This window comes from Polyodon spathula, chromosome 16 (assembly GCF_017654505.1).
Source record: "Polyodon spathula isolate WHYD16114869_AA chromosome 16, ASM1765450v1, whole genome shotgun sequence".
NCBI classification, from domain to species: domain Eukaryota; kingdom Metazoa; phylum Chordata; class Actinopteri; order Acipenseriformes; family Polyodontidae; genus Polyodon; species Polyodon spathula.
The window spans coordinates 8,206,941-8,230,224 of record NC_054549.1 but is presented as its reverse complement, the minus strand read 5'-3'; the positions used below and the strand labels follow the sequence as shown (position 1 = coordinate 8,230,224).

Genomic DNA, 23,284 nt, shown 5'->3' with positions numbered 1-23,284 from the left:
ACACACACACAAAAAAAAAAAAAAAATTATATAATATATATATATATATATATATATATATATATACATACTATATAGAAACCATGTACTATAAAAAATATTTCCAGTAGGAATGTCAAAAGTAGATCTTGTAGTTTCAAAGTAAAAGCTGTATGTGTTTTTATTTTCCCCCCGTTAGAACATCTATAAAAGCAGCATTTCATGTTTTCTTTGTATAAAACCTGCACGATCAGTTCAGCGAGGAGTCACAATAATACAATTATTCCTTCTTTCACGTAACACTGGCAATTTCAAATATAAAATAAATACGTAAACAGACTATACTAAGAAAGCTGAATATAAAAGAGCCAGCAGCTGTGGGATTCACTCCAAGTGACACATGTCAGAAAGGCAAGTCAGTACACGTACATCGCTCTACTGGAACGGAATGAACTGGTGCTTAAATGTCTTAAGTACACTTTGTCGAGGACTGAGAAACACTGCCATCCATGATGATAATTTTATGGACAGTGATAGTTTGGTCTTGTGCAGTCTAGTTTTTAAAAAGGGGTAGCGATTATATTCAGGTGGGACATAAAAAAAAAAAAAAGTGATTTTTGTACTAAGGGCAGAAACAGTACAATGTCTATCTTGCAAAAGCATTCCCTTTTCAGTATTGTTTTTCTTAAAGCATGTGTTTTAAAAAGGTATACATTCTATATCCAAGAAAGGCATTTTAAAAAATGCGTAGGAGTTACAGACTGAGTATGCCGCATTCAAAAGAATACACTGGGAGTCCTGGAACCCAGTTCAGGGGTGGAGCTCAGTGGGATGCTCGACCGGAGAGTCAAGCAGCTTGCACATGTCCTCAATCACCTGCCACAGGCAGTTCTCCAGAGGGAAGTCATTGTCCACGAGGTTCACCAGGTAATAGTTATCGTGGATGTACTGGATGATCATGCGTGAAGGGGACTCCTCCTCGTATAGTTTGGCCCACTGCTCGATCCAAAGAGCAAAGGCTTCATCCTGCATAGGAAAACGGAGAAAGACAGACTGAGAGAGGCTTGAACTTGGGAGCCTAGTTTTCAGGTGAGCTAATTACCAAAGTTAACAGAAAACAAATTAAAAAGACTTGTCAAAACGTCAGCACTCTCATACTTGATCAGCACAACGACATTTTGCAACCTTTTTTCACTGATGCTTTGTAATGTTATAACTGCTGTTAACACATGCAGGTGTGTAATCATCTTTACCATCTTGCATTGACTGCGTGCCTTCTTAGCAGGGCTGTACCAGCGTCAAACAAGGGCCTTTACTACAGAACACTCCTTTACCTTCCAAGACATGAAGCTGACTGGGTCCACGACTGTGGGCTGAATGATCTCCCTGCCTGGAAAGATCCCCCAGGTCACAGCATTTGGCTGCAAGTCATGAGCGTTTGTTACATTCTCACCCTGAAATTCAAAATGGATTATGTATGGTTTTGTTAAAAAAATGGGAACATTCATGTAAATAGATTGCTGGTTACAGAGATAGGGCTCTTGATAATAAAAATGCACTTTTAAAAAGCAGTGCTTAATCTAAGAGAATAAACAGACCTTAAAATAAATAAATAAATAAATGAAATCTGAATTTTTTTTTCCCATGAATATACCCAAATTGCCAAGTACATTTCTTTATAAAAAAAATAAATAAAAATCAAGACACAAGCCTAATTTGATACATTACATTAAACTTTTCCAGTTAACAAAATTAGAGCAAGTTATCACGACAATATAGTTCTATACAACAGGCACATGCCAGTTAAAAATGCTCCCCAAAAAAAAAAAAAAAAAAAGATACAGGATTGCCATTCTTACCTTAACATTGACAATATGATAGTTAACACGAGGTTCATACTTCTTGAGTACTTTAAGAAGTGCAGAGACATTCTCACTGGAGGTAAAGAACTCCATATATGCCTGTGGATTGAAGGCAACCATCATTAAGAGTGAAGATGACCTAACTTTCAATACAAGTATTGGGTCTGTTCCCAGGCAGATTCCCAGACTAATCCGACATTAAAACCATGCATGTGTTTCCACTGCAATGGCCTTCCAGTCTTAATGTCAGCTTTGCACACAGCGATCGAGAGGAATCTGCAGAGAGCATCACGCGATGAAAGCGCAGAAACCACTGTGTAATGCACAGTCCATTTGTTCCCTGAAGTTGGCCTCACCTTCTGGAAGACGTATCCTCCGCTGGGACCCCAACCCACGATGGGATCCGAGGAGGGCTTGCCATTGATGTTGGGCTGGGAGTTGATGGTCAGGACACCCCGGCGGTTCACTTTCTCCAGCTCTTCTTTCAGCAGGTTGGTCTCAGAAGCCAGGGGGTCATCATTCCACGGCAAACACGTCACCTAAACGGACAGGGTTGCTAGGGATGCACAGTAGACACTGCAGCAGTGGACAGTGTTGCTAGGGATGCACAGTAGACTCTGCAGCAGTGGACAGTGTTGCTAGGGATGCACAGTAGACACTGCAGCAGTGGACAGTGTTGCTAGGGATGCACAGTAGACACTGCAGCAGTGGACAGTGTTGCTAGGGATGCACAGACACTGCAGCAGTGGACAGTGTTGCTAGGGATGCACAGTAGACACTGCAGCAGTGGACAGTGTTGCTAGGGATGCAGTGTTGCAGTAGACACTGCAGCAGTGGACAGTGTTGCTAGGGATGCACAGTAGACACTGCAGCAGTGGACAGTGTTGCTAGGGATGCACAGTAGACTCTGCAGCAGTGGACAGTGTTGCTAGGGATGCACAGTAGACACTGCAGCAGTGGACAGTGTTGCTAGGGATGCACAGTAGACTCTGCAGCAGTGGACAGTGTTGCTAGGGATGCACAGTAGACTCTGCAGCAGTGGACAGTGTTGCTAGGGATGCACAGTAGACTCTGCAGCAGTGGACAGTGTTGCTAGGGATGCACAGTAGACACTGCAGCAGTGGACAGTGTTGCTAGGGATGCACAGTAGACTCTGCAGCAGTGGACAGTGTTGCTAGGGATGCACAGTAGACTCTGCAGCAGTGGACAGTGTTGCTAGGGATGCACAGTAGACACTGCAGCAGTGGACAGTGTTGCTAGGGATGCACAGTAGACACTGCAGCAGTGGACAGTGTTGCTAGGGATGCACAGTAGACACTGCAGCAGTGGACAGTGTTGCTAGGGATGCACAGTAGACACTGCAGCAGTGGACAGTGTTGCTAGGGATGCACAGTAGACACTGCAGCAGTGGACAGTGTTGCTAGGGATGCACAGTAGACACTGCAGCAGTTGCGCCAGGTTTTTACAGATACCCCCCCCCGCCTCCTCCTCACTTTGTGTCCGTTGTGGTTTGGCTTCCCAGCAATGTAGCAGGTGAACACCTCATAGACACTCTCCTCGCTCATCAGCTCCTCTCCCCACATCTTCAGCAGAGCTTCCTTGGCACACTTGCTCTTCAGGTAAAACAGGTAGTAATCGTTCAGCTCGCCAAAAGCTGGAGAGGACGAGTTACCCCTACAGGTCACGTACGTCATACCTCTGCACGTTTTTTTGAGGTATTGGTGGAAATTGTAGTATGGTACATGGGACTCCAGATGCACCTCATTGCAAAAAAATAAACAAAAATTTACAGACAGGTTCGAGCGGTCATGCAAAAGTTTCTGCCTCATAACCCCCTTTAACTCTTTATGGTACATGGGACTCCAGATGCACCTCATTGCAAAAAAATAATCTAAAATTTACAGACAGGTTCGAGCTGGTCATCCAAATTGTCAGTTTCTGCCTCGTGATATTTAAAAGAAACAGTTTGAAAAAGCACTCAATTCCTTGTGTATCTCAAAAGGGTTAAATACACACAATTTCTGCATTGAGCTGCAGCACCCATTTTTATTGTTTGCAGTATTTTATTTTACCAAGTTCACATATTGCAAAATAAACAAACGTTCTACATAGTTCTGAGATCGGCAAATACCAAACCACTTCGGATTTCTGCCTGATGTTCTGAGGAGGCCCAACCATGTTTGGCTTCCCCAAGATCAAACACCAAGGTAGAAGTACATGTGTGTGTGTCCCCTCCCCATCCCCTAGTCCTGGCTGAGGTACAGTACGCACCATCTTCCATTGGGAAACTCATCCCAGTCCTGGGTTCTGTAAATATAACTCTTCGGTCTGGAAGCCCAGAAGATCGGCCTCACATCCTCCACTTTACGCTTCGGGTGAGCACTGACTGCCCAAGGTAGGGGTCGCCTGAAGACACAAAATATACATTGAAATCAAGGAGCTGCATAGCACACGGCTTCCTAGTAATAGTACATGTGCCAATAATCGAATATTTACAAGCTGTAAAAGAAAAAAAAAAAGTATGCAAAAGTGGTGGCAACAGCCCTGGAATGACCTCGCCCCTTTACAACCTAAAAAGGCGAGACATACAGAAGTTTTCTGCCCTGATACCCCTACATGGGCAAAGGGTTGATTTCTGAAGAGGTCCTGACCTTGGGTCCTCCAGCCACAGCCCCAGCCGTCTCAACACTTCCATAGTGGCCACCTCTCTGTTGAGGGTGTAGAAGTGGAGCCCTGGCACCTCTCCGCTGTGAAGCAGCACCTTGCACATCTCCACAGCCTGGTCAATGCCGTAGTTCCGGATAGCAGCGTCATTGTCTTTGATGGGCTCCATCACCTCCTTGATTTCCTCAGGCACCTCCAGCTTGGACAGTTTCACCAACTGCCGCAGAGACTGGTAACCCTGACGAGAGACAGCAGCGATACACAGAAATAAACAGTCTTCATAAGGTGCGTTCGTTTATGATCGAGCTACAAATGAAATCTCAAATTCTTGAAAATTAGCCAATTTGCTTGCGTTAAAAGTTTCTCACAGATTTGACCTCAGTAGGGTTGATGATTGGGAGTGTTGGAATCTCAGTGAAATCTCTGCGCAGGCTCAGTACCTGTATGGGAAAGATTCCCGGCACAATGGGGCAGGTGATGCCGATGGCTCGACAATCCTTCAAGAACGTAAGGAAGGTCTCGGCCCGGAAGAACAGCTGAGTAACGATGAAGTCGGCCCCCGCATCCACCTTCTCCTTCAGGTGTCTCAGGTCCTCCTCATAGCTCTTGGCTTCTGGGTGACCAGTGGGGTAGCCTTTGAAACCAGAGGAGCAAGGTTAGAACACATATCTACTGTGTAGGACACAAACAGGCAATGCACATTAAAGAGCCCCCTTGCATAAGTAGGCATGAGATTCTGAGAACATACCAAGCCTCTGTCCAAAACTTACCAGCGACGCAGATATCAAAGTAATCATCAAATTCACAGCGAACGTGTTTGACAAGGTCTCTGGCATAGCTAAAGCCTCCTGCCTCCTCTTCCCACTCATTTCCAATGGGGTCTGGGGAAAAAATACAAGTCGACTATTTACACTCCCTAAGCACAAGTCAAACGTTTCGGCTAGCACCTTCTTCGGTGTACCGATATCAACCCCTACCTGCAACAAAGAAGTTTCCTGCTAGCTTATAATACAGGGCTCCCCCTCTATAATGCTGTAGCCTGGAGCCATGCTGTTTGTGTTCCGCCTTATAAAACGAGAATACTAGCATCAGTGTAATGGCATTATGGGGCAAATAGGAGCCATGACGTACCGTCTTATAACCTGTTCCACAGCCTTATAAAAGGGGGAGCATTGTACTGCTTATAAAAGTCACTTCTTAACCACCAGTCAACAGTAAGGATTGCTTTGCACTATAAATGCTCAGCAATTACGAGTCCCCCAGTCTTCTGGATGTTCAGCCCCACCTCCACGGAGAGCCATGATGTTCTTGAGGCCCAGCCTCTTGGCCTTGCTCAGGTGCTGGCTGATCTTCTCCTTGCTCTGGTTGCAGCAGGTGATGTGCAGCACGCTCTCCAGGCCGCAGTAGTTGACCGCTGTGCTGGCAATCGTCATGGACGAGGTCTCCTTGTCAGAGCCTGGGTCCCCTGCTGGGTGCCAGGTCACGTCAATGAAGAGAGGCCCGCCCGCGCCCATGCGGTCAAACCTAACCAGGGACGGGGGCAAAATAAATTATTAAAACAGAGCCTGGAAAAAAAAAACAGCTAAACTTAAATAGAATGCATTAGACATGGGGTGTTCAATCCCGGTCCTGGAGGCCTATTATTCCACTCCAGGTTTAACAGACTGAATTAGATAATTAACTACCTCAGGGTCTGGAATGGAGGTTTAATTGGTTCAAAAGAGGGTTGGAACAAGGAGCAGGAATGACCCTCCAGGTCTGCGATTGATCTAATTACTCTGATTTTTAAGAGTAAAATTGTGAGATTGGACGTTTCGGTTGAATGTGTGTAATCCACAACAGCCAGACCCTCACCTGGAGATCAAGTTGACTGCTCCACCGGCTGTGCGGGGGGGGAAGAACTCAAGGGAGAACCACTGGTCTCCGGACTCCATGCGGTGACGCATCTTCTCGCGCAGCCGGTCCGTGCGGTCGCTGTCGAGGAGGGGCGTGGAGCAGCGGGAGCTCTCCTTGGAGCTGTCACCCCCGCTGCTGCTGCTGCTGGTCCCGCTTGACTCGTGCTTGGACAGGGGACCGTTGCTGTCAGTGGAGTGGACCTGGTTCACCATGGCAGAAAGCCTTTACTGCACAGCACACAGGAGAGAGAAGAGAAAAATAAAACTACAAAACGAGGCCATTCCGGTCATCAGTGCCTGTCCAGTTCCTAGTGGAGAGTAAATACAGTTCGACCAAATCTCACACACAGTGGAAACAACTTTTGCGCTGCTTAAAATCACGGTTCTGGAGGGCCATTCCATTTCAGGTTTAAATGAGATAATGAACTACTTCAGGGTCTGGATGGAAGTTTAACTGGTTCAATTTAGAACAGGGTTGAGCAAAGCCCAGGACTGGAATCGCTGGCCTAACACTCCAGGGCTAGACATAATATTTGACGCATGTTACAGATTCATTTCATCAGCTGCCTCTCTGTGTTGTGAGTCAGTGAGTCAGACTGATGAACCTTGCCCATCTAAAGACAGCTCAAATTACTAATGTGTCATGAAAGAAAGAAAGAAAAACACAAGTCTCTGAGTCTCTGCTGGCTCCTTGTGGATGTCACAATATTCCAACAGCTATTTCTGACTTTTTATAATGTTACATTTCAACCTTTGGTTTCAATCAAACACCAGATAGCTTAGTATGAACACACAGTTCCAGGACCTGCTGATTAAGGTACAGTATGTGGGGGGGGGGGGGGGGGGGGAGTACAGGACACCCTTATCAGTACTGCACACATGTTAAGTCTTTATCAAGAGCACTGAAGCAAATGGTAATGTTTTATTTAACAATCAATTAATTTGAAATTAGACAGTCTAACACTGCACTGCATGCACATTAAATGCACCCTCTGTGCTAGTGGAAGAGTTTTGTTCACTCCCATCCAGAGCACTGTGTTTGCAGTCTGTCCTTCCCTACCCTGTTTTCTGCTCTGTAGTGGGACCCCGTGTTGCAGCAGCCGCCTGTGGTTTATTTTGGTGTACCAGATAAATGGTACGTTTCATGGCAAGGTCAGGCTGGTTCATTCATTAGGGAACGTCAGGTTCGCAACTTTCACCTTTATCACTGGAGATACCAAACAATTCAAAGTGCGGACAGTTTTCCGAACGAATAGATAAAGTCTGAACATCGGCTGCACCGAGACAGAACGTCAATCATGAAATGTGCAGCTGTGATAAATCGTTTCTTTTCCACTGTCTAATCAGCCCAGTAACTGTCGTGTCAGAAGTTTAACTAAAAGAGAGCCAGAGCAAGTCAATGAATGCTTGGAGCAGAAATATCAGGGCACCGAAATAGGCAAAATGACGTCAGTTTTACAAGGGGCACCTAGTCATCCATTCATATATATATATATATATATATATATATATATATTATATATATATATATATACACACACACACACACACACACAGGAAACACAGGTTTACAGTAATCTTTATATATAATCGTATATGTATTACTAACAATACATATAACAGTCATATATATATAGCCATATATATATATATATATATAGATATAGATATATATATATATATATATATATATATATATATTTAAACCTCTTTGTTTAATAAATAAGCGTTGTTTATCCCCGTCTGCTTCTGTTTTGGAAATTCCCCGATACATACATAAAGGTTCAATGCAATTAATTTTATACAAACAAAACAAAGGAGAAAAAAAAGCATGTTTTAAAAGGGTTTCCAGATTAAATGCCTTTGTTGTCTAACACGACAATGCATTGTTAACTCACACATGCCAATATCAATACGTGCACGCTGCGTGAGCATTGCAGCTCTGATACGAACAGAAGTTACTTTACTTCGAATTGTTCGAATTGACGATTTCAAACTAGCTCCAAATACATCACAGTGCTATGCAAATTTATAACACTGTTACTATACCATCTGTTGCAATGTACGTTTAAAATCCATGTTCATTATGTTTTTAAATCACACTGATTCTTGCACACGTGTATATTATATGCTAGTATTATTGTTCTCTCAAAATGTAAAAACAAACGCCCCCAAGATTATGATCACGAATGCATGAAACATACCGCGCTATACAACACGTTGCTTGCTCGGCTTCAGTATCCCCTCAGTTGCTTCTATCCCTTCAAGCTCTGATTTCATTAGGCAGCTCCACAGAGCCCGCACTGAGGAGGGATCTCGAGTAAATAGAATGCACCACGTGGTGCTGGGCGTCCTTCAGTAAAAAAAAAGATATATAATAAATAAATAAACACGCATGCTTGCATAAACCGGGCTTGGGTGTCTGCTTTTATAATGGGCGGGCACAAAACTGTGCATTGTTTGTATCAGGTGACAGGGAATTTAAAACCACACTCTCTTCCACCCCCTCCCCTCGGATTACGGTGTAGAATGCCATTACTAATGGCGGCCCCCATTGCAGCTTCACATCGCCTGCACATTGTTCCCACCCAGCCCAGCTGACAGTGTGGTACCCCCGGGTCACATGATGCCAGTGCTGTTAGTCTCAGGATGATCAAGCAGTGAAGATGGCGTGCTGCAGGAGGTGCCTGTGTTGCCAGTGCTGCTGTGGGGAAGGGGAGACCAGGACCCCCGAGGAACTCCTGCAGTGGGTGAGCGTGTTGTTTCCCTATTTGTGACACATACGCATTTTGTTTCCTCGTAGATTTACGCCCACAATAATACTACGCGTTTCATTTCGTTTCATGTGCTAACCCCTCCTATTGAACTACAATCACACCTGAACCCGGTCCTGTGAAACACAATAAACTCGTATTGTTTTGTAACATGTGTAGCGCATTAGGATGGTGCTGTGTGTGTGTGTGTGTGTGTGTGTGTGTGTGTGTGTGTGTGTGTGTGTGTTTTTCTGTTTTTTTTTTTCCTTATTAAAATAGTTTAGCAGAAATCCAGTCAGCTACTCTGGGTGAATGAATTTGTTATGTTTGGGTTTAAACGGTTCCGACCATATCATATGTTTTTCTAACTATACGTGAAGGAAATATTGACTGAGCACTGTAGTTGAATGCTGAACAAAAGTACTCGGCAATTAACACATAAATTAACAGGTTGCCCAGTGCACAACATGGGCGATGCTTTGTCTACAGTGGGAAGGCTTTGAATAACCTGGGACACTGATGGTTAGGAGGGAGTAGCTTGTACTGTGGAAGCACACTGATTTAAAGGAATAAGCTGTAATTGCTTGTTATTGGTATCTATCTATCTATCTATCTATATATCTATATATATATATATATATATATATCTATAGATAGATATAGATATAGATAGATATGATATTGTATCTCTAAAATATCAGATAATAATATTATATGAAAGTTTATATATATATTTATATATATATATATATATATATATTTTTAGTTATGTGTACAGTTTTTATTTTATTTTATTTTAGCATGTTAAATGTCAATATTAAGAACATAATATAATATGTTATAAGAAGCTATTATTACCACCAATCAAGACCCCACACTTTCTAGTGCAGTATCTGCCTTATTTAAAAAAAAAAAAATCAGATGTTTTTAGTGCTTCTCCATGAAGTTATTCTGTAAATCTGTGTGTAAAGCAAAACAAAAAAAAGAGATTACCATCTGTTCTAATTAACTTGATCCCAGCTTCCATTGTTGCTCTCGTGTTCTCTGTGATCAGTTTAAAGCAGTGCCTGCATTACATTTGTACTCTTGGATTTCTTTCTGGCAGACAATCCTCGGGGAGACACATGGAGAAGATGAGATTCTACCAAGGAAGGACTATGAGGTGAGAACGACATCTGAAGACACACACACACACACACACACACAGAATCTATGATTTCTGCCAAATCCGTAACACAGTACACTCTGATTGCTGCAATGGCCGTTTCTTTGAGTGGGACGCTTCGCTGTGGACACGTTGTTCATTCTGAAGGAGTAGTACTTCAGTAATCACAATTCATGCGGTCAACCAATCAATATCAGTTCAAAGAAAGAATTCACACATCCTAAGCATTTCCCCTGGCTGATGCACAGAGTTCCTGCATGTCTGTAAGGATTGCACTTAGAGATGCATTTGTGTGTGTGTGTGTGTGTGTGTGTGTGTGTGTGTGTATATATATATATTTTTTGTTTTGTTTTTTTGCAGAGTTTGGACTATGACAGGTGCATCAATGAACCATTCATGGAGGTTCTGGATGGCATGGATAACAAGGTATTGAAGAGCCAAGCTTTCAGATTATCTCGTGGCTTGCTTGATCTGTCCGTACTGTACAGATCTAAACATACATGTTACACTTCAGCCAGTGTTGTGCCCACAGAGCTAAGATCACCCACCCTAATGGGTATCATTCCCTGTTTAATTCTAGAAAACAGAAGCCCATACAGCCAAGCCATTCAGTGGCACGATGGATAATGAGCGCTGATGACTTGAATCCAATGTCGTTTTTTGTTTTGTTCTCGAATCTAGAAAGCCAGGAAGTATGAAGTGGTGAAGTGGGTAGTTGTGTTTGCAATTGGAGCCTGTACTGGGTTGGTAAGTTGTTTTTATTGAGAGCAATTCCTTCTGGCTGTGTTTTGTTGCATGACTTATCGTTTTTAGAAATGGAGAATCGGATTAAGATTGTACTGCAAATTGCAATTGCAAATTTACATCAGGTCAATTAAAATGGAAATGATGCAGTTGTTTTTGCATTTCAGGTAGGGCTGTTTGTTGATTTCTTTGTACGTCTCTTCTCTCACTTGAAGTTCAGCGTGGTTGAAAAATGTATCCTTTCAAAGCCAAGAAACTTAAGTAACCGTTACGTGGTTTTATTCATGGAGGACGGTTACAGAAATAGCTTTCTGTGTTCACAATAGAGATTACATAGCCTTGCGCAATGCCCTGGTCTGGCAGTCTCAGATCTCTAACATAACCGTGCGCTCCACTGTTTGTTCACTTTGCAGCGTGTTGCCCATTAGACAAGCGTGTTGTTTTTTCCTTGATTGGTGCCGTACAGCTGTGGAGGCGTGTACTGAAAAGGGCTGTCTTGCCCTGTCTCTACTAGAACTTCTAGCTTTCAATATGACCTTCATCTTCATAGCCAGTGTTCTGGTTCTAATTGAAGTAAGATTCAAATACTGTGGTTTTTTTTTTTTTTGGTGGGGTTTTCAGCATTGCAATGTTTATAGATAGATAGATAGATATAGATATTTGTTATCCAACTAGTAGTCAGGGTTGGAGTCCCCCCCCAAATCCTTTTTTAAAATCAATTTCCCATTCCCTTTTTTAATCTATTCCTTCAAAGGGTCCTTGGAATGGGATTGGAAACAGGAATTGGAATTGGGATGCCCTGTTGTCCTAGCCTTGCCTGTATTGCTGCAGATGTTATTTTCAAATGAATGCCACGCAAGGTGATCGCCGCCCCAAAATGTAGTCCTTTTACTTTTCTATTTCTTCAGCCAGTGGCTGCTGGGTCAGGGATTCCTGAGATTAAATGTTACCTCAACGGGGTGAAGATTCCTGGAATAGTCCGGCTGCGCACCTTCCTGTGCAAAGCTGTGGGGGTTCTCTTCACTGTAGCTGGAGGTAGGAGGCGCCAGTCCGACTGGTGCTTTATTTGAACTAAGTTGCAGTTATTATTTAATTCATCCTATAAAAAATGTTCACTTGGTTGTCTGTTATCCCTCATATAACAAGACTCCTGTCTTGTGATGTGATAATTACCGGTATACCAGTATAAAGAGATTTTTTTTTAAAAGCATGAGACACAGTGCAAATCAAGCTACTATCCATGTAACACGTTGATATCAAGCTGTCTAATGAATCATTATCTCCTTTCACAGGTCTGTTTGTGGGAAAGGAAGGTCCAATGATTCATAGTGGTGCTATAGTAGGAGCTGGGCTGCCTCAGGTATGGAGCTGCCTTATTGTAATCTGGGGAAACTGTGTGTCTCAAAGCAAAACGCAGAACAAGTGGAACAGTGGCAAGGCAAATTTGGTCAAGGAGACTTTGTTACTATTTGCTGTGTGATTGCTGGTGCTAGAAACCAAGCCAGAGAGCTTTAGAGAATCCGGATGAAAACTTGTGCTTGAATACAGTCATTAAGACTTCTTTCTTTCATCTAGTTTCAGAGCATCACCTTTAAAAAGATCCGCTTCAACTTTCCATACTTCCGCACTGACAGGTGAGTCTGTGGATTGCAGTTCGGGCTGTATAAACTGAAGTGTGTTAACTGGGGACGTCGTTTTAAAGACACATGTTCCTAAAACTCCTCCATTCATGTAGACTTTGTTCATGTTTGTGCATCTCTTTCATCTTCTGCACAGCTGCGATCGAAAGCAGTCGTGGCAGCAGGTATGTGGAAAGACCTGGTATGCACACTGACTTCTTGGATGTGCACAACCTGTACTGCAAACTGAGAACTAACGTTTTCAATCATTTTAACACCATCATTAACAGCAGAAGAGCATGCTTAACCCATTAAGTACCACAATCACAGCTGTGTTTGTCATTTGATACATTACATTTAGACTTAACTTTTGTGGTTAACAAAATTAAGTTATAGTAACAATATAGTTAAAGAGAATTCAAATAGCAGGTTGATGCCAGTTAAAAATTCTCCAAAACATTACAAAGTAGCCTGTCCTTAATGGCACTTAATGGGTTGCTGTAAAACTGGGGTAAATGCTTTCTGAGACTAATAGTGTGATCAGTGGAAAGGAGAATCTTTTTTTTTTTTCTTTACGATGGCAAAGAGATCCCTAGTGCTAACGCAAAGCACATTTAGGACACGCTTGCCTTGCCTTCAGTTGGCATAGCACGAGCAGGAGCAGGAGCCAGGAAAGGGTGTTTATTGCACAGAGACGCGAGCCTGTAGGATAGACTGATGGGATTCAGTTTTCTTCCCCCTTCTGTTTCCTTCCAGGGATAAGAGGGATTTTGTCTCCGCTGGGGCTGCGGCTGGGGTTGCGGCTGCTTTCGGAGCTCCCATTGGGGGCACGCTGTTTAGCCTGGAGGAGGGGTCTTCCTTCTGGAACCAGGAGCTCACATGGAAAGTGGTATGTGAAGATGTTAATGTACAATATAGGACACTTGGGTTGTGAAGTGCAAGTTAAAATCCCATTCAGGGAAATGACAATTGCAGCATTTGACCGTGGGCGGCATTAAATGCAGTGCAAAAATGAAAGTGCTGTAAACCTGTAAGAGGAATGCACAGAGATGCCAAGAAAGATTTCTAGTCTAAACATTGATCATAATGGATACTGTATTTTAGTATTGTTACATGTGCCACTGTTAAGTGTTTTATAGTTACGGTTGATATAACGACAGAAGCATGCAGTTTTAGTATAGCAGTATACAAAATGAATCAGATCTCTTAATATAATGCTGCTGTTTTAACCCTGCTTTCATGCGCCTCTGTTCTTCTCTCCCCAGCTCTTCTGCTCCATGTCTGCCACTTTCACTCTGAATTTCTTCCGCTCTGGGATTCTGTATAACAGCTGGGGTTCTTTTCAACTACCAGGGCTGTTGAACTTCGGAGAGTTTAAGGTTGGTACTTCTGCACTGTAGATCTCTTGATCTACCTCTCCTACTATGCACTGCACTTGCCTGACCTAAGCACCACGTTACTGGATCCTCAGCGAATGCACTATTGCAATACTGATAGGTCTTTATAGATCTAACTTGTTGCATCCTAGTTCATATTGTGTTTTAGTAGTATATTTTTTTACACTTACTGTAAACTGTACAGCATTTAAATATTAGTCTTGCATTGTAACCCGGTACTGCCCTGTAACGCCTGTAAGGACCTTGGATAAGGCACCTGCCAATTAAATAATAGTAACCCAATTCTGAGTGCTCTGAAGGAGGAACATAAGTTTGGGAGAGTCTCATCCCATGTTGGTGCACCAACATCTAATTCTAATTTAACTATTGAACGTTCCTGTTTAATTTTTTTTGCTAATGGTACTGATGATTTTAACTGTGGCCCCTCTGCTTTGTGTCTGAGTGCTCGGATTCGGATAAGAAGTGTCACCTGTGGACCGCGGTCGACCTGGCCTTCTTCGTTGTGATGGGGATATTCGGCGGTCTCCTGGGAGCTTTGTTCAACTGCTTGAACAAGAGATTAGCCAAGTACCGCATGAGGAACGTTCACCCCAAAGCAAAGTTTGTCAGGTATTCTGGAGTCAAGATTGCTGATCAAGATATGTTATAATTTCATTGCAAACGTTTTGGTATGAAGAAAACTTTTTCAGATTAACACGAGTGAATGAACTGGAACCATTGCCAGTGTCTGCAGAAGCCTCAAGTTGTATTCCTAAAGGGGACTACAATATGGGATGTTCATTTATTGAATTATGTAGCCATTAAATCTGTTAGCCAGCTGTGAACTTTTTTTTTCTTCTTTTTTCTCAGGGTTCTGGAGAGCCTGCTGGTCACCATGGTAACCACCATAGTGCTGTTTGTTGCGTCCATGACTTTGGGAGAATGCCGAGATCTCTCGCCCCCCACCGACACTGACAACGCCACGCATGTACGTCAGTTTTAGTTTGTGATGCAGTTTAGTGTGTTGCTATATCAGAGTTTACAAATCGCTTGCCTTCGTCATCTGCATATACAATGCAACACTGGCACAGACAACATTTCACGGTGGTTCCTCTTGAAATAAATGCAAAGAAAGCTTGTTTAATACCTAACCAATGAAGACACTGATAACCTGTCTGAACTACAGCAACTGAATGCATACAATTCCTCAGGCATGTGCTGTATGTAGAGCAGTACTGTGCATTTCAGCAACTTTCCTGTATAACTAATTAATCCAGGTTTATTAATGACACATGTAGTAGCTAAAGAGAGAGCCCCCTCTGCACCTAGCTAGTGGGTCAGTGTTTTTTTTTTCTTTCCATTTTAAACAGGGCTAAGTACACTATACCCAAGCATTGTTGTAGTACACAATTATGTGAATCCCAGGGCTGTAGTGTCTATTGCCTTTAGAAAACCAGAAATGCTTTATTTTTTTATCTCATATATCTAGCTTTTTTTTTTCCTATTAATGTACTCTTATTTCCAGGTTTCCAACTCTGAGGATGTGAACTCCACCATCAAAACGTTCTTCTGTCCCAACAAAACGTACAATGACATGGCCACACTGTTCTTTAACCCACAAGAGGTGGCTATTCACCAGCTCTTCCACCAAGACAGTAAGGACCGCGCCCGCCCCCCCTGTACATTGAGGGCCTGTGCACCTGGTAGCCAGACAGATATTATAATCCAGAGAGCAGCTGCTTTGCAACCAAATACGAAATATTATTTTGTTTGACAGTGCAACCAGAAATTGAGATTTTATGTGTTTGTGTGCATGCGATTGTAATATAGATTAATTCCCCAAAGCCTACGTATCATTTCAGGAAAGCACATCGGGATGCAGTTGGGTTGCACTGACTCTTAAATCTGAATACTTAACTACATCGATCGTGTTGTATTAGTTTTGTTTGCTTATTTTTTATTTTTTTAAATCTCATCGAGCATTCTCTCTGTTTGCGATTGCAGGTACCTTCAGTCCAGTTTCCTTGTCTATTTTCTTCGTGCTGTATTTTCTGCTGGCTTGTTGGACCTACGGCATATCTGTACCCAGTGGCCTCTTTGTGCCGTCCCTGCTGTGCGGAGCTGCCTATGGTCGGCTAGTAGCGAACATCCTGAAAACGTGAGCGCATTACTTCTGTGCAGTGGTATGAACAGAGATTAAGAAAGAAGAGCTAAGAAACTAAACTCCCCAGGGCCGGGGGGGGTGGGGGGCTGGGGGGCATAATTCGGAATTCCGATGTAAATCAGAGTAGGAGCTATGACAAGATTTAGGGTATTATTTTATAAATTAAAATATCTCCTTAAATAAGTGTACCGGTTAGTTTTATAAAATAGCATAACCTGAGATGTGTTCTGATTTGATTGTCTGAATGGGGAACGTAGAAAGTTCTAGCTAAAGATTTTCATTTTTTTTCATTCATTTTTTTTTTTTTTTTTTTTTTAAATTGGTTGAAGACGGTTGATGTTTTCTGATTGGTTTTGCAGCTACATAGGGATGGATCACGTTTACTCCGGGACCTTTGCCTTGGTTGGCGCCGCATCGTTTCTTGGGGGTGTGGTCAGGATGACCATTAGCCTCACTGTCATCCTGATTGAGTCAACCAATGAAATCACCTACGGACTCCCCATCATGATAACCCTCATGGTAAGAGCACAGGAGCATTCATGCTGCTTGTGCAAAATAAGGTGGTGGCATAAAGGAAGACCTGTTATACTGCAAACATGCACAGAAACGTGTTTAAATATAGCATCTGAGGATCTCAGTCCTGAATGGAGTAGAACTCTCCTAGTCACGCACATTACGAAAAAGAATACATTTATAAATTCAGCTTTATCACAAACCCTGACCCTTTTTTTCTTCTTCTATATTCATTTTTAATCATTCTAAAAGCTATTTTCAATATGCTAATTCAGTACAGTGTTGACTGACAATCCACTTAATGAAATTCTGGACAATTTACCAGACTATTTAACATGCATTATACATTAATATGGATTTAGCAGACTTCAAAAGGTTCTTAAACTGGCAGTGTTTTCATTTATAAATCGGGCAAAGCCTCCTTTGCAGAGATGAAAAGAGGCTTTTGGTGCAGACGGTCACGTTTGCAGTCGCAGGATACACATGGCTGTGTTTTTAATGTTGTGTTTGCAGGTAGCAAAGTGGACTGGAGATTTCTTTAACAAAGGAATATACGATATCCACATAAAGCTAAGAGGAGTCCCGTTACTGGAATGGGAGACTGAGGTGGAGATGGATAAGTAAGTGCAGAGAAGGCATCGTTCAAATTCAAATTCCCATTGCAGAATATTGCTGCTATTTCATGAGCAGGTCAGCTGGGAGGTACAGATCTGTATTTCTTAAGAACTGTATCCCATGACTAGATTGTGATGAGTTTTTATTCTGAAGTTGGTTTTGCCCCCATTTGTGTTTTTGTTTTTTTTCCCCATTATTAATTTCTCCAAAAGGCTAACAGCTAGCGACATCATGGAGCCAAACCTGACCTATGTGTACCCTCACACCCGCATCCAGTCTCTGGTCAGTATTCTGCGGACCACGGTGTACCATGCCTTTCCGGTGGTGACGGAGAACCGGGGGAACGAGAAGGAGTTCATGAAAGGGAACATTCTCATCAGCAACAACATAAGATTCAAGGTCATTCCTTTCTCCACCCACTAGAGGGAGGCAGTGCTTTTAACAAAGGGAAACGTTCCTCTGTTCATATGTCACAACTCAATATTTCATAAATGTAATTAATTGTACCTTTTACTGTAGAATCACCCATTCACAGTTTTCGATATTTAACACGTAAGAAAGCTATAGGTAAGCCTGGTGGTCCAGTGGTTTCTACCAGGAGATTCAAATCCTGGCTTAGCCACTGACTCTGTGTGACCCTGAGCAAGTCACTTAACCTCCTTGTGCTCTGTCAGTTGGGTGAGATGTAAAACTGAGGTCCTGTTGTAAGTGATTCTGCAGAAGAAGTTGATGCCTAGTTTACACCCTAGTCTCTATGGATAAAACCGTCTGCTAAATGACGTAATAATAATAATAATAAATAATATAATAATAATAATAATAATAATAATAGGGAGCACTATCTAACCAGACAGGCAGACAGCAGCTTCATAAACTGATCTTAATCTGAGAGCGAGCGGACCGGGAGAGTGATGGATTTTTTTTCCCCTCCTGATGCAGAAGTCAAGCATCCTGACCCGGGCGGGGGAGCAGCGCAGGCGGAGCCAGTCCATGAAGTCGTACCCCTCGAGCGAGCTGCGCAACGTGTGTGACGAGCTCGTCGGCACCGAGCAGGCAGAGGAGGCAGAGGACATGCTGCAGCAGATGCTGGAGAGGAGGTGAGAGGCAAGACCAGAGCCCGAACTGGAAGATTTCTAATTACACCCACGCCTTCAATCCATCTAGAGCATCCTAGCTCTTATAGTAATATGTGCACTTGCTGTAAACTACACTGCATTTAAATATCAAGCTTACATTGTGACCCTGTTCTGCCCTGTAACACCTGTAAGTCGCTTTGGATAAAGGTGTCGGCCAAATAAAATAATAAATAAATAACTCCCTTTTATAATACGAGACCCCCTACCTGTTTACTGTTTAATCTCAAACAGTTTAGGATGTAACGTGGTGAACCTTGATATCCCGATTTTGTAGTTGCAGTTCGCATTTTGTCATACAAATTTGACAAATTTGATCGTTGAGCGATTCAATTCTTGTTGGTTTATGTACAGGACAGCCTTGTAAAAAAGGACCTGGCCTCAATGGGTGTGTCCCTTGTTAAAGGATGAATATATGCGTAATGTGTATTCTCTGATGGTATCCCGTGTATTTCAGACATGTCCCCTATCCCAACCTGTACCCTGACCAGTCCCCTAGCGAGGAGTGGACCATGGAGGAGCGATTCCGACCTTTGACCTTCCACGGCCTGATCCTGCGATCCCAGTTAGTGAACCTGCTGATCAGGGGAGTCTGTTATGCAGAAAACCAGTCGGTGAGTTTGCACTCCAGACTGCGGTGTGTGTTTCTTCTTGTTTTAAGTCATGCATTGCACAAAATGTATTCAGTTTTTTTTTTTTTTAAAAGCAGCTTTTTGGGCTGATTTCTGTTAATGTGTGTGTTTATTTATGCATTTTTATATATAAGAGTGCGACTCAGCCTCGACTCTCCTACACTGAGATGACGGAAGACTACCCTCGGTACCCAGATATCCATGACCTGGACCTCGCGTTGCTTAACCCACGCATGATAGTGGTGAGACCTGACTCTCCTCCTAAGAGTTCACAGATAACATCACACCCTCGGAACGTGCTGGCAGTGTGCACATACAACAGGATGAACAAAAATATACCCACAGGGCTCGCATGCATTATCACTAGATCTATACAGATACGCCATTGTTTAGATCAGTTGACGAGGTCAGCATTCAGATATTTGTATTGTGTTTTCATTCCAGGATGTGGCGCCATACATGAACCCTTGCCCCTACACTGTCTCCCCAAACACCCGCGTCTCTCAGGTGTTCAACCTTTTCCGGACTATGGGGCTGAGGCACTTGCCTGTAGTCAATGCTGTCGGAGAGGTGAGGGGATATTGCATTGATTCGATATGTTGCAAGCTGCATGTGTGTTACCCACACCTGTGAAAAGCTGAAGGTGCACAGTGTATATTTCTTTTAATTATTAATATTGTCGTTTAAAAATAATACAGTAAGTATCTTTCCTGTAGGGACACTTCCTCTCCAAAAAAGGGGCACATTAAATCTGAAGACATAATGCTTAGGTTTAAATAGGTGAGCCCAGTGAGACATCCAGCTAATGTACAGCTAGTGTAACGTGCAATCGCAAGTAAATATGCTGAACAGAATGACCATGTGTTTTTTTTGTTTGTTTGTTTTTGCTTTTTGTTTTTTTCCCAGATTGTTGGAATAATCACAAGGCACAATTTAACCCACGAGTTTCTACTAGCAAAACTGAGGCAGCACTGCATTACAATCTGAATCATCTTGACTCCGGGTTTCTGAATCGTCCTGTTTAGCTGGAGTGCCCTCGCTACTCCAGGCAGAATTTGGAGAATTTCCAGCGAACCCCATTTCCAGAACAAGTCTGATGGCTCCGACCAAGGAGGAACCCCAGTCCGAACTTCAGCACTGAAAGTCTGAAGTACACCCTACACTTTTAAGAGACATTTATAACTACACAATTTTAGTTGGATAAATAATCTGGGTCTGTAGAAGGCCTGTAAGTTAACTTCTGGTATAAATAAATACATATCAGAAAAGCTCAACTCTTAAGCCATACCTTCAAAAGTGGGGTGCAGTGTGTACCCCACGCACTGTAAAAGAGATACTTAATGAATCAGTATGGGGGGGCTGAGATGTGACACTAAGATCGTTCCCAATCCACCACTGTAATGAGTAGATCACCATCTCTCTGTCCATTCATACAATCAAGGGTAAATTACATATAATCACTGTCCACTGTACAACACAAGACCTACCATCATAGGGGGAAAAGTTCTCAAAATCCTTTCCTTGCAACATTACTGTGCTACAGCACATAAGCTAGCCCCTGCTTGGGGGGGGGTGGGGGCTCATGCATTTTTTGCACTCCACCCTTTCAGTTCTGGGTGTCTGTTTTGTGTCATTTTATTTTTATCCAGCACTTAAACTTTAATTTTCTAAGTCTTTTTACAAGACAAGGTAGAAACCGATATTGATTAACTTTAAATCCACTCTCAGTGCACCTCTATGTTTTGCTATCTCAAAAAATTCTAATCATGAAATATCGAGGGAATTTGTGACGTTATATAACTGTCACTGGTCTAACCCTAAATTAACTGGGAATTATCGAATCGTGAAATAACCACACAGTCTCTGCTTAATTTGACAAAGCAGGAGAAATAATTGTTTTCCATAGTGGAGTAGAATTGTCTTGAGAATGGAGCGGTATGTTGATCGTTTGAAAAGTGGAGGTCGACCCGAGGAGTAGGAATGGGATGGAATTATATTTAGAAGAATAATCTGTACTCCCACTTGACTGCACCATGTCAGGATTTCGTAAGCACAAGATCTTGTCATCAAAGCAACAGTCCCCACAGAAGGGAATTTTTTTAATACAAGTCGAGTTGCAGATTAAAAGGCAATTGTATTGAAAGGCTCAAGCTTGATCACCTGTTAGTGTTTAATAGATGCCCATCTTTGATGTACAGTGCCTGAAGCATATTGGGTGTGCAATCTGTAGTGCTTGTGTTCTTAGCCCATGTCCCAGGTTAAATCCTATTATTTATTGGTTTTGTCAGTGTGCGTGGAAACCCTGACAAGACCTGTACTGCACATCCCTGTTAAAGGAATCTTCACCGCCTTGCAGGAAGGGCCTTGTTAGACATCTCGATACAAAATAAGGATCGAAATTGAATTTCCGTGTGAAATTATCTTGAAACAGTCAAAAGCCTCTGTGTATCCTGGGCTGCAAATCTTGAATGAATTAGGGTAATTACTAAAAACCACTAGAGCTTTTTTTTTTTTTTTTTTTTTGTTTTTTTTTTATATAATGCAATTGTGCCAGCCGTGCACAAGACAAGCCAGTTTATTAGTGCATTTCTATAAATTAGTTTTTACATTTTTTACACACAGACCTTGGTTAACTGGAAACACTAATTGTCTAGATCCTTGAAGCATTTTGCAAATGTGTGCTTTATTTATTTTTATCCAGTTATATCACATGTCCTAATTATATATTCATATTATTGCTGAAATATGTAGACCGTTTATTAAATGATTCAGCTGTCTTGTATTCTCAGATGTAATCATCTGTGTGTCTCTCTCTCTCTGTCTTGGTCTCTTATGTCTGTATCAATGCTACATTATCTTCAAGCACTAGAAAAATCAGTTTCTTTATCATAAATTGAATTTCAGTGTGTATTTTCCCCAATGGTCTGCATTACGTGCGTTTGCAATATGGACAGTCTTATTGCATAGGAATAAGACAAGAAAAAGTTGAGAGATGTTCTATATAGTTTTTTCTTGATAGTAGAAAAAAATTATTTCCAATCCAGCCCTGTATGGCAGTACCTGTAGTACCATAATTTAACTGTAGGTGTTATACCTTAAAGTGGTACCTTGTGTACATGTCTATCGCCAGTGATATAGACACGGCTTTATGTCATTTCCACGTGGAGCTATGAAGTTGAACTGAAGAGGGATAATGCATTTCAAAATAAACTGTTCCCTTCTTCCACATCCTAAACTTCTCAGCTGATGATGCCAGCATGCAGTATTCAATGCATTATATTATTCCTGAATTATGAAACCCATGTTAATCTTATGTATTTGTGCATTATTATTTATTTATTTTACACTTTGGATTTGTGTGTGTGTGTGTGTATAATTATGTAAGCTGCTTCCTTTTACTGGAGAAAAATGTGGGTTTTTTTTGTTTTGTTTTTTTTTATTCCTGATTTGTACCACCTGTTAGCCATGATGTAAAAAATAATAATAATAAAAACGATTTTGTGCACTTCCAAAAATATGTAAATATTGTCATGTATTCAGTAATACAGTGTTCCTCTAGACTTCATCTTCTACCAACAGATCATATTAACCAAATAGCAACCAATTAGTGGTGGCACTAATTACAAACACATGAGGATTTGCTCATTGCTTTCTGTAACACCTGCCCACTGTGTACTAATCAGTGGCGCTGGAGAGCGTGGTTAACCGCCAGCCCTGTCAAGATTACGTGCTTTTATCAGTGTGGACGGGTTTAAATCTCATTACAGATGTCACTTGTTTTATTGGTCTGGAAGGCAAATGTCTACCTTCATTGCAGATCCAGAAACTGGAAATAACATTATCTAATTAATTCCAGATCTTGAAACTCCTAGAAAACATCCAATTAATGTATTAACCCACTGCGTCCTGTGGCAGGTTCCTGTGCGTACGCAAGCGTGTCGCTCCACATGTTCTAGTTTCATCTGGAGGACTTCATTCTATTTATATCCAAAGTGGGGATAAAAACTAACTTTCTTTATTCAGGGGGAGAATCAAGACCAATACAGTCACTGGTATCCAGTTGATCTATATATCTTGTGACCGAAGGAGATATAAAACATAAATAGTTAAGAGCAATTGATGAAACCCTTTGAACAAAAATCAATGTCTGTATATCCTGCTACCTGAAGC

The 23,284-nt window shown here is 42.0% G+C and overlaps 2 protein-coding genes across 2 annotated transcripts; one reads left to right on the top strand and one right to left on the bottom strand.

The window, feature by feature from the left end:
- Positions 1 to 134: 134 nt before the first annotated feature.
- Positions 135 to 8,777, bottom strand: LOC121329216 (methylenetetrahydrofolate reductase-like). Its single transcript, XM_041274693.1, has 12 exons — positions 8,605 to 8,777; positions 6,360 to 6,628; positions 5,791 to 6,029; positions 5,276 to 5,386; positions 4,946 to 5,139; positions 4,493 to 4,743; positions 4,113 to 4,247; positions 3,335 to 3,515; positions 2,198 to 2,380; positions 1,839 to 1,940; positions 1,314 to 1,433; positions 135 to 1,005 (listed from the first exon to the last, which is right to left on the bottom strand). The coding sequence occupies exons 2-12, from the start codon at positions 6,611 to 6,613 to the stop codon at positions 790 to 792; spliced, it is 1,986 nt and encodes a 661-aa protein (XP_041130627.1). The 5' UTR covers positions 6,614 to 6,628; positions 8,605 to 8,777; the 3' UTR covers positions 135 to 789.
- Positions 8,778 to 9,022: 245 nt separating this feature from the next.
- LOC121328831 (chloride transport protein 6-like) lies at positions 9,023 to 22,491 on the top strand. Its single transcript, XM_041273922.1, has 23 exons — positions 9,023 to 9,150; positions 10,259 to 10,315; positions 10,679 to 10,744; positions 11,000 to 11,065; positions 11,230 to 11,296; positions 11,529 to 11,635; positions 11,971 to 12,097; positions 12,355 to 12,422; positions 12,638 to 12,696; positions 13,438 to 13,570; positions 13,947 to 14,060; positions 14,521 to 14,687; positions 14,928 to 15,045; positions 15,583 to 15,712; positions 16,062 to 16,215; positions 16,581 to 16,740; positions 17,248 to 17,354; positions 17,562 to 17,748; positions 18,289 to 18,446; positions 18,940 to 19,096; positions 19,249 to 19,356; positions 19,559 to 19,684; positions 20,021 to 22,491. Exons 1-23 carry the CDS (start codon positions 9,067 to 9,069, stop codon positions 20,099 to 20,101), a joined length of 2,601 nt encoding a protein of 866 aa, XP_041129856.1. The 5' UTR covers positions 9,023 to 9,066; the 3' UTR covers positions 20,102 to 22,491.
- The last annotated feature ends 793 nt before the right edge of the window (positions 22,492 to 23,284 follow it).